This window comes from Strix aluco, chromosome 12 (genome assembly GCF_031877795.1).
Source record: "Strix aluco isolate bStrAlu1 chromosome 12, bStrAlu1.hap1, whole genome shotgun sequence".
Classification (NCBI taxonomy): Eukaryota; Metazoa; Chordata; class Aves; order Strigiformes; family Strigidae; genus Strix; species Strix aluco.
In genome coordinates, this window is record NC_133942.1 from 8,980,937 (window position 1) to 8,999,201 (window position 18,265).

The 18,265-nt window shown below is 41.0% G+C and overlaps 1 protein-coding gene across 4 annotated transcripts in view; it reads left to right on the forward strand.

Annotated features, from left to right (window-relative positions):
• RORA (RAR related orphan receptor A) overlaps positions 1-18,265 on the forward strand; it is a 383,361-nt gene that overhangs the window by 350,081 nt on the left and 15,015 nt on the right. For 3 of the 4 annotated variants that reach the window (XM_074836864.1, XM_074836865.1, XM_074836866.1), the window contains 5 exons: positions 2,171-2,256; positions 11,049-11,190; positions 12,844-13,239; positions 16,220-16,341; positions 17,552-17,684. In XM_074836864.1, coding sequence (XP_074692965.1) covers positions 2,171-2,256; positions 11,049-11,190; positions 12,844-13,239; positions 16,220-16,341; positions 17,552-17,684 — 879 coding nt within the window. The remainder of the gene's footprint in view (positions 1-2,170; positions 2,257-11,048; positions 11,191-12,843; positions 13,240-16,219; positions 16,342-17,551; positions 17,685-18,265) is intronic. The other variant, XM_074836867.1, reaches the window with a different exon arrangement.

Sequence of the window (18,265 nt, forward strand, 5' to 3'; positions counted from 1 at the left end):
TGGGAATCGGTAGATCTATTCTGGAATTTGCCCACAGGATTACTCTCAGAATTTGAACTGCACATTATACAGATTTTGAGTTTCTGTGACTTTCAGTCTGTTGTTCAATGTGTTGGTGTATAGTGGGATTATGCTACCTTTCCTGCTCAAAGCTTTGTTCATAAACATATGATGCTCTAGTAATAATTACTCTAACACTTTAATAAGATAGCATACACTTTATTTTTCTCTTTTATTAGTTCACTTCCTGCTCCATTGTGTTTAACATGTTAGCTGAGAGCAAAGTGAAATGAAAACAGTTTTTGGAGGACTGCAGGGAAGGAGTATTTCCTTCCTTAAGTGTCCTAAACAGACCTTTTAATTTCAGTCTATCGTTTTGTTGCTGCAGGGAAGGTGGGGGATTAAAGGTCAAGAATGCTAAGATCCTTATGATGGGGGCAGATGCAAGTGGTGTCCTGCTGTATGAAAACATTTTGAAAGCTGCTGATATGGAACTGCCAGGAAAACAGCAATGTAGTCTCGTAGCTGCTGGGCACTGCTTTCCTCAGCAGAGCATTTTAGCTGCTCTTAGGTTCCTGGGAGCAAATGGGGACTATTTGGGTGCTACTCAGTTGCTCTGATCACTGCATTTAATGTCATCTGGAGAATATTTTGAAGGACTATTTTAGCACAGTCAGTGCTGTGCTAAAAGTCTTCTGGTTTTCTAGTTTACAGTTATAGTTTTGGCCTGATCCTGAGCTATGATGTCAGGCTGCAATGAAATGGAGCACACAGCAGCATTGGAAGATGATTCTTGTTTAATAATAAGCAGTTGGTTAGGGATTTAATGGCGTGTAAAATGCAATGTTTGTAAGAGTGGACATGACTTTTTGAAAACGAGAGAGTACAACTGAAGTTAAGCTAATGCATTGTAAGACAGCATTAGATGCGATTTTATGTGTTGTCACAGTCTGGATAGCCATAAACTAGATGAAATAAAAGCTCTCTGAAACAAAAGGGGTATCTTGTGAATGGATTTTAGTTCTTCACAGGATATTAACAGCCCTTCTGACTGTTAGTATATCACAGTTAGAGACACAGCAGAAGTTGCATTTGTACTCCTCTTTGGACTAAGTCTGTTCAGGAAAACTGCTGTAGCCTGATCCGACCACCACTGTGGCAGAGAAGGTGCTTTCTTGGGGTTTTTTTGTTATCTACCTAATGCGTACAGGCTGTGTTTGTGTGAGCACGTGCAAGCATATGTAAAATGTGGACTGCTGCTCTTTGGTACTCTAAAGCACTGTCTCAGCATGGTCTTATCCAAAAAGACTTGCTAGCAAAACGACTGCAGTCCTGTACTCCAAAGGCAGTGTACCTGAGCGTACAGGAGTCCCTTCTTAAATCCATGTATTCAGTTGGGAAGGTGCTGTGATTTACAGATAGATGCAGAGTTTTGTCACATACTAAACTGAATCCAGTAAGTATATTTTACGTGTATGAAGTTCAGTTTAAAAAATCGGGGCTTTCATATCACGTACCTCTATGGCATTTTCCAGACTGCACCAACTCCTTTGTTTTTTGTAAGTTGACTAGAATACTGCTCTGTGTTCCTCCCTCGTTTGTTCTCTGGTAGCTAATACACAAATACGTACTGATAATTCACTTTCAGTTCAGATACGTGAATTTTGGATTTCTTGTGTAAAACGCAGTTGCTATTTACCTTGTTACTTCTCTTTAGCGTTGGCCAGTCATGTGAACTGGATGGCATGATGGTGATCCCTCTGGTAAAGGTGTTGCATTCATTTTCAGGCAGGGCAAACTTTAAGATGACATTTTGCGATCTTACATGAGTAAGATTGGAAGAAACCTTTCTAGTGTCATCTTAGCTCTTTGGCCAAAATGTGAACTCTTCTATTCTTTTTGGCTTTGAAATGCTGATTCTAGCCTTCTTGTGGGTTCTTTAAACACCTTCTCAAATGACCCATTTTAATAACCCAAAAGCTATTATATAACGAGCAGCCATAATTTAGTCCAAAGCTCTAGGGGACCCTTGCAGTTCAGCAATGAATAGTTAATGCAGTATAATGTTTAGCAGGTTATTAGTTTTCACTGTACAAATGCTGATCAGGGAATGCTTTTATAAGGTGTTTAAAAGAAAATGTAATTAACTGGATGCGTGCTTCTGTTGCAGCTCAAATTGAAATTATTCCATGCAAGATCTGTGGAGACAAATCATCAGGAATCCATTATGGTGTCATTACATGTGAAGGCTGCAAGGTAAGCTTCTAAAATATTAAGTCTTAAAACAGCATTTAGCCTTCTGATAGTGATTATTTTCCTTCCTTTTTTTAAAGAGCAAGCATTGTGCCAAAGTTGAATCAGTGGATTCCATTGCAAAGAATATGAAATCAACTGGGGATTCAGAAGTACTGGTTTTACTTGGGTTTTAAATGAGGCATTTTTGTGACAGACACACACACACCCCGCCCCAGATTTCAGGACAAACTTCACAAATCCTGCTGTTCTGCAGTGTGTGCCATAATCTGTGTCTCTGTGAATAAGCAGCAGAGGTACAGGAAAGGTGATCTGCTTCTAGCATACCACGAAGAATCTGTTCTGTGGATTCGCTTGAGAGGGAGCTTGTGGCTTTCTTGAATCTCCCTCTCCATTTCTGCTTTGTAAATTGCTAAGAAGTGGTGTTGAAATACACTAGAACTCTCTGACTTCTCAGTCGTCTTTTGTAATCTGCTACAGTTACAAATCTTTTCTGTTTGGCAGGGAAGATATGTTGCACAAATAGCACTTGCTACTGGTGTTCAGCATACTCGGGTCTTCCTGTAAGCAGTGCCTATTCCTTACAGTGCAACCACTGCTGCGTGACGTCTAGACTTTGAATTGTTTTTCTGGATTTGTACCTTCAGTAATGCTAGTGAACAAGGATTACGCTAGAAGCGTTTATATTTTGTTTTTGCTGCGAAGCTAATCACTCCTTTTTATCACTAGTACAGAATTAGAGTGCTAGCTTGGGATGACAGTGTGCACAGCTGTGCTGTAAGCTTGTTGCTTTCTCCATGTATGATGTGTTGCAATCCCATGCTGATAGTTTTTCTACTGCTAATCTACACTTTAGGTGTGAAGAATTTCATATTTATAACAATTTTAGTCTGTTCTCTTGACATGCTTGATACTACCACCGTCTTCAAAAAGTAACTTCCTTGCTTTCACATTATAGAGGTTTCCTTTGTGTTTTTCCAAGGAAGATTTTTGTGTCTTCATTAACAGAATCTCTCAGTCTCATGGAAGTATTGGGAAGAAGGAAGGAAAAAAACCAACAAACCTAAGAATGTTAGAATGATACAGGAGCACCTTCTGCCCTTTGTAACTGCTGTTGCTATGGAAAATCCAAGAAATGCACTAAAAATACATTGATAATAAAGTGGTTACTTTTTTCAGCTTTATGTGGTTGAACAGCATTTATGAAATTTCAGCTGTGTGCAGTGGCAGACATTTGCAGTGAGAATTCTGCTGTATGACTATCTTGTCAAAGAATATTAAGTTATGTCCAAGGTCCGAGATGTCTTTAATCCTTAAATGGTCTAGGGCCAGTATAGCTGAGAGGCTGCCTCAAGATCCGTGGCGAACATTGTTGTCAAGAGACAGAGGTTAGCATAGTGCTAATGCTAGTCTATGCAGAAGAGGCCTTTCTCAACATGGCTTGTTGCAGAACAGGACGGGGCTGCCAAAGGGAAGGAGAGTTGCCAGCCACACTATCTTTTGCTTCATCTTCATGCAGTTCTTAAGCCTTTTCCCACTCCTAAGTCCTGTATGTGAGAAAAGCCCCCACCAAAAGCAGCAGGACGGCTGCGTGCAGGAGGAAGCAACAGCACACTGTACTCACAGGCACATTAGTTAGTACGTAGCTGGTAGGCACTTTGCACTGTGTGTAAGACAGACATACCCACTGAGCATTCCTCCGTCAGGGTGACTGTACTTTCCCGGGAATAAACACAAATGTGAGTTATTAGGAGAAGAGTCCTTTGTGTACCTCCAGCAGTCAGAACAACAGATGCTAGCCTGATAGTGAGAAATGGGTGTGCAGTTCCTTATGTTTTAGAACAAATTATTTTCCTTCGAATACTGTGTAAATTGAGTTCTCTGGGAGCTCTGTGCAATCCTTGGTCTGCTTCTGAGAATCCCACCAGGACAGTCAGCTGGTGGGAAGGGGCAGAAGGGAAGGCAAGCAGGCCTCCCCATGTGCTCAGCACACTGAAACCCACTCGAACCTTGAAGGCAGAGTGTGCACTAATAAGTAAGACAGTGGCCCAATGGATGAAGTTAGGCATTCTCTCCTTGTCTTGGAGTAGCAGAATAAAGTTTTCTAGCCATACAATTTCAGGCAGAATTTTAAAGCCAATAAGTATCAACTTAGTTAACAAAAGTTATTTCCCTTTTAGAAAGGAGGTAACTCTGATGCTCACTCCTCTTTAATGCCAGAGCCCAGATGACCTGCAAGTAGTGAGAGAGAGGGGAATGCTAGTGGGCACAAGTCACAGGAACAGTTTAAATGGTCATGACTGTCCTGGTTTTGGCTGGGATAGAGCTAATTGGTGGGGTTTTTTTCCTTCCTTCTTAGTAGCTAGAATAGTGCTGTGTTTTGGATTCAGTATGGGATTGATATGAGAAGAATGTTGATAATGTACTGATGTTTTTAGTTGTTGCTGAGAAATCAAGGACTTTTCAACTCCTTGTGTCCTGCTAGTGTGCAGGTACACAAGAAGCTGGGGGGGAGCACAGCCAGAGCAACGGACCCAAACTGGCCAAGTAGAATATTCTGTATCATCTAATGTCATGCTCAGAATAAGGTGGATTGGGAAGCTCCACTCGGGTTTTGGGGATGGTGGTTTCAGGATTCTCTCTGGGATCACTAGTGGAGAACAGGCTGGACAATGGTGAGCAATCACATTGTGCATTACACGTTTGTTTTGGTTATTGTTTTTATCTCAACCTATAAGTCCCCTTACCCCTCCATCTCCCCCATCCCCTGGGGGTGGGGGAGGGTGAGCGAGTGGCCATGTGGTGTTTGGCTGCCGGCTGGGTTTAAACCACGACAGTGACGTGGAAGGCATTTAAAATGCCCTGCTGCAGCAGATGGATTGTTTGTGCTACACTCTTCCACGGTAATGTCAACAAAGTCTCACCCAACAGAACTATTTTGGCTGGTGAAAAAGTTGGCATAGCCTGGCTTCTGCCAATCGAGCCAGGTGTGTATTGCTATGTTTTTTTCCCCCAGCTCTTCTGTGGCTACGATCTCTGCAGGTTTGAGCATGCTTACATGGCTCTTCGTGTTATGCTACACCTTCCTTTGTAAAAAGTACTTTGCTAGGAAGACCTAGTTCCCAGTCCCGCGCTCCAATTCCCGGAGCCGACATCCTGCACCAACAGACAGTCCCAGAGAAGTCCGTGAGGTTCTGCACAGGCGCTACAAACCCGTCCGTGTGCGTTGGGCTGCGGGATCAGGGCCGCAGGCAGCAGAAGTGAACAGATGTGCTGCTGCCCTCTCAAGCCAGGCCTGGCAAGAATGATCTACAGGCAGCAACAGCAGCAGCAAAGTGGGATGTTTTCAGCTCTTAGTGGTTGTCGCTCCAGTTTGGCGTGAACTTCAATGTTACTTAAGTTAACATTACTATTAAGTGTTACTGTGTAAATACTAATAACCACCAGAAACAGGATTTATTTAAAACCTAAAGTTTTAGTTGCAAAGGCCTGCTTTGCAATCCTAATCTGTATCATGTGTGAAATCACAGACAAGCTCTTGCCAAAATGAATTTCACCAATCTTGTTGCTCTTCTACAGTGTGTGACCCATGCATTTCACATAATTGAAAGTTTTCTGACCAGTTCTTTTTGTTATCTTGCATTTCACATAACTAGAATTGAAGATTGGTAATGAAGCCAAATAGTGTTTCTTGAGAAGTTTTCATTCCCTACTTTGCTGTGATGTTACTGGCTGGTTTTATGAAGTTAGTGGTTGTGTTTTGCACAAACATCACTGAGTACTCCCAACCCATCAACCTATGTAGCTGAATTTGAATCTGCCTTTAAAATTTAACATCCCATCCTCTTCCCCCCCCCCCCCCCCAAAAAAAAAAAAAAATTAAGATTTTAGCCAGGCTCTGTCTTATACTTTATCTAGGAGGGCTCCTGTGGCTTATTATAAACAAAATAAATTCTAAGAGATGGTTTTTTTCCTATGCAACCATTGCTGATATCCAGTATACAACATATAATGGGGGAAAAGGGAAAATGAGATTAACCATATAAGACTTTTACTGAGAAGAATGGATGAAGAATGACACAAAGACTGTACCACAACTCAGAAATAAAAGTTTATTCTCCTGTGTAAGACTGGAAATACTACTACTCTAGTAGCACTACTGAAAAAAATAGTTATCTGCATGGAGCACTTCGTCAGCCGTTAGTTGTGGGAAGCCATTAACAATCTTTTGCTCTATATTAGGGACCACGCTGAGAAAGGAGACTGCTTTTCTTTTGCTCTATATTAGGGACCACGCTGAGAAAGGAGACTGCTTTGTGTGCACATCCATATTCTTCTCGCATAGCCAAAAGTTGAATCCAGTTCAGTGCCAGAAAATACCCGCGTGCTTCAAAAGGACATAGCAAAGAGTTTAGTCTGAAATGAAGATGTTAATGAACTGTCTTTTAATTTGCAGATACAGTTACATGCTTTTGCTGTCAACAGCGTCAGTTCATGCCCAACTGACCCACAAATGCATTAGCGTGACCCCTCTCCTTACTTGGCTCTATGCAGTTGGTCTCATAAAACCATCCATGCAGGGCATTTCCGGGTATTTCTCACATTTTCAAAGATTTATAGGTACTGGCTTTTGTCTCTTGTGGCTTTTAAGACCTAAGATGGTCTTGTTCGTTGTAACTACAAGGAATGTCCATGTTTATTACTTCAGAAAACAATACCTGGCGTATTGTCCCTTCCTATCCTGTATTACTTTTGTTCATTCATTCACTTCCTCTACTAGCCAGCTTTTCACTGCTCTGTCAAACGTGGAGTGTCATATTGATGTTGCAAACATTTACTTCGAATTAATGCTTTTGAAGTTTTTTTCGTTTTTTGCATGGCCAATTTCAAGCAAGACGTGTTAGAAAAGAGATGAGCCATGTTACAGAAAGGACTAGTCAGAAGACTTGTATAACCTGATAAACACAATCTTACTCCTGTCTTTATTACATATGTAAAACTGAACATTTTTTCTCTGTTTTCAGTGGCACTATAACTTTGTTATCAAATACTTTGTTAATAAAGTTTATTAAACAATATTGCTGCAGCACTCTCCTCCCTTTACAACTAAAATATGTGCTGATTGTCATACAAGGGTTAAAAATCCACTTTGAATGTTCACCTGTCTTTCATACAACAGTGTGTTTTTCTGATGTTTCTTTGAAGAAAATATGTGAGTTTGCTTTAGAAAACAGTAAAAGAATGACCCCCCCAACTAATTGTTAATTGCTCAGAATATTGCAAAACTTAATGATCCGTGTAAGTCTTTAAGTATTAGCCATAAATCATGGGATTATGAATAAGCCTTTGTTGTCACAGGCTTGCATACAGTCATTCCAAAACGTCTGCCATTAGGATGCAGCTAGGCAGCTGTCAGCTGTTTTCTTGTAATTAAACAGCCAATGAGCAGCTAATTAAGACATATGTGTATACAGAAGTGGAAGTGGGTATGTTAATGAACTGTAGGAATCAATTCATTAAATGAAAATTTGTCAAAAGACCAAACATGAGATCAGCATTTCAGCCTGTGCCGCAGTGGAGAGGGAGCCTGTGCTGTGCCGTTTGGGACATTAGGGAGGCACAACTGCCTCTTCCCCTGCGAAGGAGCAAGCTTAGACACAAATGTCTGTAATACTGAGCAGGGAAGTTATTGGAACTATTAATAGACTTTGCAAAAACTGCTATTTACATTTCAAAGTTCTCTTTTAACAAGTTGTTATTCAGGCTGACTTGCAGATGAAAAGTTCTTGTGCCCTTTTTTCCCAAACTTGATTTCTTGGCAGCATATGAAAAACCATATATTGTGTTGTATATAAATAGGAGTCTGAAATGCAGAGATGAAGCTAGGGCTTGTAATCTGCTCTGCTCTTCTCTGGCACCGGGTTAATACATCTACATAAAAAGGGAGCCATGCAAAGCTCAGTGATGCCTCATCACAATCAGCTGGCTCTTCAGTGCTGACCTCAGGAGGAGGCAGAGACCTTGGTTCAGAGCCTGCCATCGGTCAGACTGCTGTAACACAGTGACTTTGTTAGTGCAGCGGTAGTTTTGTTCATGTGTGTGACCATGAGGGGTCCACTCGGCCCATTAGGCAACCGGCTGCATGTGAAATAATGGTTGTGAACATGCATGCAATTAAAAGCATGTGGCCTGGGCTGGTTTGCATAATGCTTGAAATGTATACACGTGTACCATGCATGCATCCACCTCCTCCTTCCTGGTGGAAAAATTATAGCTAGCTCTGTGCCTCTGGCAAAAGCGAGGAAACAGAACAACAGCACAGAGCGTCTCTCCTTCTCTTCTTCTAATAAAGGGGTGGAAAAAACATCCTAGGAAGAAACTATAGTTACTTACAGAAGGCTCCTGTAATAAGGGCCTCCCCCCATGTCTTATAAAGATATGAGAGCCCAAGGACCACCAGACGGTTAGAAAACTCGCCAGTAAATGACAACAATATAGAACTTTGATAGTTAAAAACCCTTCAGTTGAACTTCACCGTCAAGTCAATCCCAAATTTCAGGTATGTGTATTTCTGAGCTCTGGACAAGTTTAGATTCATTTCTGAAGTTTGAGGCAAGGCGTTTTTTTGCGTTAGCTACTGCTGATGTTTTCAACATGCCCATGTAACATTGTAGGGTTTGTTTTTAAAAGCACTCTACTGCATCTCTGGTTTGTAAAGTGCAAGTGCTTTTACAGGCCCCAGTTTCAGGCAGTTCTGCTCTATTGAAAATTTAGCTTCAAGCTGTAACTTAGCTGATATATTGTAGACTAAAATGTATTGAGCAGCTGTGTCTCTAGGGAAAATCTGGAAAAGCAAAAAGCCCAGTATTTTCTCCATTATAATACTAAAAATAATCCTCAGCTTGACAAGACTATTCTTAATAAATATGTCAGACTGGCAATACAGGCTCAGTATATGTCTCAGCTAAAGGAAAATGTATAGGTTATTGAGCCAGGCTCATTTTACATATTGACTAAGCTGACTTTCAGGATCTCAGCGGCAGAAGATTTCGTACAGCTCGTATGTGAGTATGCCATTCAGTACAACTGTTAAAGTGTTGGAGAACTGAAATTTTAAGGGACTGATAATGCGGAGATGCCAAACCTTGATCAGTAAGTCCCTGGCCAGGTTGATACCTAATCCTGTTTTGTAGTAAATCGCGTTGCACTGGCACAGGTACCTGCGCTGGAGCGACAGGCTCCATGAAGGGTGCGAACAGAACTGGAAATGAAGCTGCCTACTTACCTAAGAGTTGATTCCTCCAGAGGGATCAGTCATGATGTTGGAACGGTAGAAATTTCCATGGTACTTCAGGTTTTCTTTAGGGTGAAACACAACTCAATCAGAGCTCAATACCTGCAGTACTTTCAGTTTCAGTGACAGTCATCTCGCTATTGACAAACATTAAAAACAGTTGAAAGTTCAATCATATAGAAACAAAGACCAGAATAAACGGGTGAGAAACAATGTCCAGGAAAACAGGGTTAAAGACAAGCGTCTTCAGTTTCCTCATGTTTTTTTATACTCCATGTTTCCCCATTAAAGCTTTAATAAAAGGGGCACAATCGACAAAGACTGGTGCCCTCATTGGAGTGGGGGGGCTTTATCTCAGTGCTTTGTCATGTTTCTGTCTGCAGAAGTTTGCTAGGAAGCCTCTTGTCATGCAGAAGTCCTTCCCGTTGTTTATTTCACGAAGTGTCTGGACAGAGTGTTCATGTGCTGAGGGACTCCAGAATGTGGCCTTTGAATAAATACAAAATTGGTTAAAGTCCAGCTTTAATTAAAAGGTGCCCAGCCTTTCTGAGGAAGTATTTTCTTTGCAGCGCTGTTAATTAATCTATTATGTGGCAACATAAAACTAAAATACTGTGCTCACTGATCCCAAATGCCTCTTTAGAATGACTGCATCTTCACAGAATCCTTGTGAAGTAGGTGTTACACACACACCAGCTTATGTTTGGACAGTCTGTGGCAAATAGATGAAATGAACTTCAAAGCAAACAGCTGGCATAGTGGTTAATAACATGCACCATTCTGATGGAGAGAACTAAGTTGTAACTCAGCACTAACTTTCTTTGGACGTGTGTCTACCCATTGCAGTTGATTCAGAAAAGGGATAATACATAAAATCTGTTTCAGCTTCCCTCCTCCTTAAAAATCCAATCCTACACCGAGTTGAACAAAACCTGAGTTGTCAATGTCAAACTAATTAAGAAAAAACATTTCAAAAAATTATTCTTTGTAGAAGGAACTGCTGAGCAGCATCATGCTCTGTATTTTTGAACACGTACATCCATTGGTGAGGCTGAACATCAGAGCCTGCCGTTGTCATCTCTGAAGAGCAGAACAGGGTAGCAGCTGTTGAATCCTCCCTATTTTGGAGATCTGTGCTGACCCAGGAAAGATAGGAGATCAAGAAAATCTAGGTCTGTAATTAGTTTTCTCTCATTTGGAAAGAATTGGTGCACCATCTAGAATCATAGAATCATTCAGGTTGGAAAAGACCCTTGGGATCTGTAAAATCAGTGAAAAAATGTGTAATTCCATTATGTCATAACATTTTCTTCCGAACTGTTTTCTGCTAGTTACTGTTTTTTGTTTGTTTCTAGGAAAAAAAAAAAAACAAACCCTCGTAACTTCCTGTAGTTGACTGTAGTGCTTGAACTTCATTTTCTGTTGGGTATGCTACCTTTCAGTCTTTATTTGCTCTATTAGTTAACAGCCTCTTGACTTGTATTTTGCAATTCTATTGCAGGGCTTTTTCAGGAGAAGTCAGCAAAGCAATGCTACGTACTCCTGTCCTCGTCAAAAGAACTGTTTGATTGACCGAACTAGTAGAAACCGCTGCCAACACTGTCGATTACAGAAATGCCTTGCTGTGGGGATGTCTCGAGATGGTAAGCTCTGCTAACACATAGCTTCATTGCAAAAAGTAAAATAATGTTTAGTGTACCGTGTGTTCGGCTGAAACAACATAGGATTTAAAAGTTAATTGTGCATCGGGCTGATAGTTGAGATCATTGAGTGGTTTTTAGATGTTGCTGTATATTCACGTAAATCTATATACATCAGGGCATATATGAACTTCCCAGATTATTTTTTTTTTCCTACTCATCTATTATAGTTCCCAGTTAAGAGCTTTGCCTCTGGTCACTTCTTGAAGCTGCAGTTTTCAGTCTAATGTTAATAACTTTCTCTATGTGTTCATTCCAATTTAAGTGACATACTATGGTTGCAAGTAACACTGATTGCCATATTGCTACAGATCAGAACTCTTTTACAATATGTAGAGAAGTTTAAATGTGTGTAATGAACAATGGAAAAAACACAAAGAGGAGATAGCGCAGTGTTTTGTCAAAGATAGAATTCTGAAGAAAATGTCTTCCAGTGCTGTTAGTATTAAGCTCAAAATTAGACCTAGTGTAATGACGAAAACCCACCTCTGTAAAATGGAAGCTTATGTAACTCAATTAGAACTGGATTTGCAGCTGATACTTGCACACCTCCCCCACAGATGTAGCAAAGCTGCCATCGCTTACCCAATTCGAAGATCTGACTCAGTCTTTTCCCCTGCCATAGTGACAGCAATGCTACATGTTCAACAAATACATATGCATTACTCTACGTAAATGAGGCCCGATTAAGGAGATTGTTTTCAGATTACATTTATTTCTTGAATTACATTGTCTTAATTTTTTTATTGGACATGACACTAAGAACCTGAAATAGTTGATCGTGTAATGACTAGTCCCTCTGACATGTTTGCTTTCCTGTAGAAAAGTACAAGGTAGTAGTCACCTTCCTGAACAACGAGGCTTTTACAGCGGATACGGGTCCCAGAAATCACATACTATGTTCTTAGGAATTCCCTGGGTGTTGCAAACGAGTTGCTTCCAGCTTACGCTTAGTATTAATACTTCTCAAAGTGGTAATTTTGTGGAGAGAGATACATCCACGTGCACACACACACACACACATATATGGTTTTAACAGTAATTCTCCAGGTAAACATTTTGGCTTGTCACAGTAAGCTGCACTCAAAGCAGGTTCTGTGGTCCTTCCCATGTGCTTCAGTCCCCATACCAGTGACGCTTGCTTCTGATACTCTTTGAGATAGACCCCACCTATTTATACTGAACTCTAGATTCACTTTGTAGCATGGATATACAGCTAGTAGGAACTGGACAGTTCATCTCAGGCCAGCATATTCTGGTTTAGCTTCTACTTTTCTAGGTAGGATTTGAATGCTGAAGAGACGCATCTCTCGACTTCGGTGAACACGTAAGAGAAGATCTTTTGGTATAGAAGTGGAAAGTCATGAATTAAGCTAGAAGAGTGACTTCTAATGGTCCATTTAAGTAGCATGTTAGAATGGTCTTTTAAAAAGTAGATGCTGCAGCTATGTCACCTGTAACTGACAGAAGTGATTCTTAGGTCTGCCCATCCTGCTTTTATACTGTGTCCTTCTGTGTAGTATTTAAAGACCCAAGACAATTAAAATGCAGTAGTAGGTTTGTAGAAACGTAATATATTGTATGTCTGTGTTTCAGCTGTAAAGTTTGGTCGAATGTCAAAAAAGCAGAGGGACAGCCTGTACGCGGAGGTGCAGAAACATCGGATGCAGCAGCAGCAGCGAGATCATCAGCAGCAACCAGGAGAGGCAGAACCACTAACACCAACATACAATATCACCACCAATGGGTTAACAGAGCTACATGATGACCTCAGTAATTACATTGATGGGCATACCCCTGAAGGTAGCAAAGCAGACTCTGCAGTTAGCAGCTTCTACTTAGACATACAGCCTTCTCCAGATCAGTCGGGTCTTGATATTAATGGAATCAAACCAGAACCAATATGTGACTACACACCAGCATCGGGCTTCTTCCCTTATTGTTCTTTTACAAATGGGGAGACCTCTCCAACTGTGTCCATGGCAGAATTAGGTAATGAGAGAGAAAAGCTTCCATTGTAATTGTCATAATAGTACCCTTCGGATTAAAGTGACACATTTAGCCAGGCGATAGCGAGAATGCTGCTTCAGTACAGCTGTGAGCGTGTATGGGCATTCTTCTGTGAAGTGCACAATGCCCTGATCGGGGTACGCGGTGAATGCCTTACGGACCTGGAGGAAAAATCCCAGGAGCTTGTGGCTGATCAGCTCTAGTAGTGTTGCTTTTGTTTTCAGTCTTGTAATAGAACCCTTTGAATACTGAGTAACAAACTAATTTTTAGTGCTGAGCAAACAGACAGAGTATTTCTTTATTTGCAGATTATTTCTGAACATTTTCTCTTCTTTTTCATTTCCTCAATTCTCTTATTTTCTAACAAAAAGTGATGAGGCTGATTTTCTTCTATTCTTTACCTGTCCTTGGGAAATATGAAACCAAAGCAGCAGCCTAATCTGAGGGCAGTCCTCCTTGCCACTGGTTGAAGAGAATCTGACTCCAGATACTTAAAACTTTTGAATGTAGCAAGTTTGGATAATTTCCCTAAGAGCCTTATAACGACCACATTAATTAGCACCTTTTACTTTAAACTCTTCCCTGAATGATTACACTAGGGCTGAATTCCACAGCTATGACTTGTCAGCATCTGAGACTCGAGTTAGAGTGCACTGTGTGAACTGGTTATAAGCAAACTGGAACAGGACATTAGAGAAGTGGCTTAAAAGATTCTATTACTTATATAAGCTGTCAGGCGTTTAAAATTGATTTTGCTTAAGCAACATTTTTGCTAATTATTCCATTATGAAAACCTAAAAATAGTTTGAAAAATCAGGAATTGCAAGTTACATTTTTCTCTTTTTGCTTTTTTTTTAACTAGAGGCAAGTATATGATATGAAATTTGGCTTGTTTTACTTATGTTCATTTGAGAAATTTTGCAGAGAGGAAGGGACAAGAAGGCGTACTTTTTAATGTCCTTATGTTGCAGAATGTAGTTCTCTGCAATATAATTTGTTGTGACAGCCAAAATATTGTGTCTGGCTTGAGTTCAAATAACTTCAGTTACAGATAAGTAAAAATGAGAAGAAAAATTTAGGATAAAGGCTGTGCTACCAGCTTTGTCTCGATCAAATAGTTGTTAATATTCTCATGGCAGTTATTAAAAGATCTACATTAAACCTACAGAAAAAAGAAAGGGCTTTTCCTTCCTAGGCCAGGTGCTGAGCTTGGAACACTGGCTTAACATAAGTTTGTCATCTTGCTTACCTTTATTTACGTAGTGCTTGCGTTTAAACCGTACAGAGCATGTCTCAGGTGCCCAGCATTGACAGTACCAAACAATGTTTGAAGAATGTTTGTCTTCCAGACTAAGGTTTCAATTTGGAAAGGTGTGGCTGTTCAATTATTTAGGTGTGTGCTGAAATACAGTCCAGAACTAAGGCCGAGGTTTGTGAATAACAGGGTAATATTTCACCTTCTGTATCCTGCAAGGGCACAGGGATGATGCTGTCAGCTGCTGCTAGCCAGAGCAAATGTTTTAAGTACACACTTGTAAGAAAAGAAAAATTGCTCTGAAATACATGAAAGCTATGATGACGACCAAAGTATAAACTACCTCATGTATGGATTGCTCAGGTAGCACATGTAATCTGATTTTACCTCAGCTGTATGTTAAAGACTTTCAGGTAGCATCTTACATCTAACTATTAATGTAGTATGATACTAAACAGACTGATTGGTCCAGCAGTTCAATTTGTAAAGAGTTGGGTTTGGTCGTTACCAAAGCAAGCAAGTTTCACAGAAGACCTAACGCTCAAGGCCCTCGGAATACCCCCACGTTGTTAATGAGCACTGGTCTTGTCCATTTTAAGCCTTCCTTTTCAGTGGCCTAACCTGCAAAAGCACCAACCACAGAACTGTGTGAGACAAGTCACCAGGCCTCTACCTGTCACGTGCTAAAACAGGAGAACAGACACGTGTGATGAGTCAGGGTAGAAAAGAGAGACAAAGTAGAAGTGGAATTCAGATGTCTAAATGCTATTCATGCTTTTGAAGGTGTTTCTAAAGGTTTATGGAATCAAGTTTTGTTAATAAATATGTCTGCCTTATGGGTCTTTTGACTAAGTATAGCAGCAGAAAATAGTTTATTTGGAATTAAAATGTTGCATGGAAATTTTAAATTATATGCAGTTAACCAAGTGACTACTCTAAAGGTGAAGAAAAAACTCTTGAGTCTTCAGTGTGTTACATGAATTATCTGGATTCTCTAATTAATGTATTTTCCTGCCATTCTGTTAATGATAGGAGAATAGAAAAGAAACTTTTCCCTCGCAGGCAGCCTCATGCGATAGTGTCCTGCTTGACAGAACACTGGACAGGTGGTGTATTTGTGTATGGAAAGCTCAGGTGTACAGGACAGCAGTGAGTTTAGCGAGGCTGTCGGCGGGGAGGTGCCTCTACCCCCGCCTCAGGGCTCCAGCGCCTCGCGCCCGCAGTTTTTTCTCCGCTTCACGGTGTAATTCTCAGCCCTGACACCGGAGTAGCGGCTCGTTTGCGGGCGCTGGGGCCCGGCAGGCTCGCGGTGGCCGCCGCTGCTGCGGGAGGGGAGCCCCGACCGCCCCGGCAGCCCCGCTCCGGCCGTGCAGAACCGGGCCGGGGGCGCGCGCAGCGCCGGCTCCGCCCGCGGGGCCCGGCTGGGCGGGAGGGCGCGCGCGGAGCGCCCTCTGCCGGCCGCGCTGGAGCGCGGTTCCCGCGGGCTCTCCTCGGGCTGCCGGGGTGGCCTGCGGCCCGTCCGCCCCTGCGGCCCGTCCGCCCGCCCCTGCGGCCCCACCAGGCAGCGGCACCGGCCGGGAAAGCGGTGCTTTCCCACAGCTCACCCTCTCCCCGACCCCCCTGCAGCTGGAATTTGTCAGCTTTCTCGCGTCCGAAGGTGCAGCTTCGCATTGCTAACCGTGTGTCACTTTCTGGTCTTTCTTTTAGAACATCTTGCACAGAATATTTCCAAGTCACACATGGAAACTTGCCAGTACTTGAGAGAGGAGTTACAGCAGATAACATGGCAGACTTTTCTGCAGGAAGAAATTGAGAACTACCAGAACAAGGTATAAAAGCATGCCAAACCCATGGCATGCTTTTTTTAAAGCATGGTATTTCTATAACACACTGCAAAATTCACTTTTTCACTGCTTTCTGTTTACTGTCAGGAATGTATGTTTATGTGTGTTTTCAAGAAAATAAGACTCTAGAATCAAAAGCAGCAGGACGGTTAGGAGATCCTTTGCATTTGTGATTTTTGCAGGTACAGGAAAAGGCAAAGCCATACCCCTAAAATCTGTCTGTCTGGGATTGATAAACAAAGATAAGAAATCAGAGAAACGTTTTCAATCCTAAATGGCATGTTATTTTCATTTCTTCGTTTGTAATCTTCTGGATCAACAACAACAAAAGCTGAAACCACCAAGTTTTGTGATTTTACAGGGTGTGTTTTGGTTTGAGCTTACAAACACAGAACGCTGTCAGATTTCCAGCCTTCGATGCCTGACTGTAATCCTGATTCGTTCCACAACTGTCCCTCGGTGTTTCAGTTTCACCTATAGAACAGCAGCACAGTGCTGCCGTCACACCAGTGGGTATTGTAAGATGTAATCGATGTTTGTATTTCCAACATGCCTTCCATCCACAAACTACTACCAAATGGCTACTTTTGGAAAACTGTCTTGGGAAGCACTATTAAAGCACACTGTTCTTTGAAAATATTTTTCATTTCCACAAAAAAATACTTAACAGAACTCGTTAGGTAATTAAATTCTGAATTACTGTCAAAATATGAAGCAATCACTACTTGTGTGCCTTCTTTAGGTTGTTAACAAGATGATCTTCATATATGTATATCTTCATATGTATCGTGATAAAGATGAGCTAGATTAATTTACATTCAGTACATACATTGATAGGAAAAATGTGATCATGCACTGCTCATGTAAATTGGCATTTTGCTTTGATGCAGCAAATAGAATTCCCACTGAAATGACCAGATCATTATACTTTGACATTTTTGGCTTATGAAATAAAAATACTCCAACCCGGATCTCTTCTGACATCGCTGAAGAAGCCTTACATGTTTGCACTGTCACTCATGCACGTGAGGCTTTGGCTTGGAGGTTAATTCCCCTTGTCTTACAGGCAGACTGTAGCCTGGAGTGCTGGAGAAAAATCACTCCATTTTTTTTTTCTAACTTAGTTTTGCTTTATGAAAATGGGCTTTCCAAACCTTGATCGGTAATTTTCCAATTTTTCTTCTCTTTCAAACAGCAAAGGGAGGTAATGTGGCAGTTATGCGCAGTCAAAATAACAGAAGCTATACAGTATGTAGTGGAATTTGCCAAACGCATTGATGGCTTTATGGAACTGTGTCAAAACGATCAAATTGTGCTTTTAAAAGCAGGTATGTGCGCCAGTTTTAAGGTCTGCTTCTATTAGTTTTGGCTGAGGAAGGTGTTACCTGTATACAGTGATTGTATACACATATATACATGTTGTGCAACAATCATTTAAAATAACACAAGGGGAAAACCTTACAAATTGTCTGTGTTTGAAGTAATATACCTTCTTAGTTACTCTGGACAGAATGAGTTCAAGTCTACATATGAAATCTTCATTATGAACAAAGGGAGCAATGAGTGTGTAAAAATGGAAAAGTTGCATTCAACTTTTTTATTTTGGCTTACTAATAGTGAATAACATATTTCAAGGTAAAAATCCGTATTGTTCTATGCAAGATGTTGTAGAAGTAATGCAGTTTACAAATACTGGACAAAATGGTCAAAGCTTCGTGAACATAAATCTAAATGAGCTGCTTTGACTTCAGAGACTTCAATTACTCTAATAAAAATTATTAGAGTTTATTAGCATTAACTAAGTTGCTTTAGCAAAAACTTCTAAAGGGATTTATGGGAATTCTTTTAATTCTACTAGCAAATCAAACTATGCTCTGTTACACTGCAGAAACCTACTACCGTACTCGAT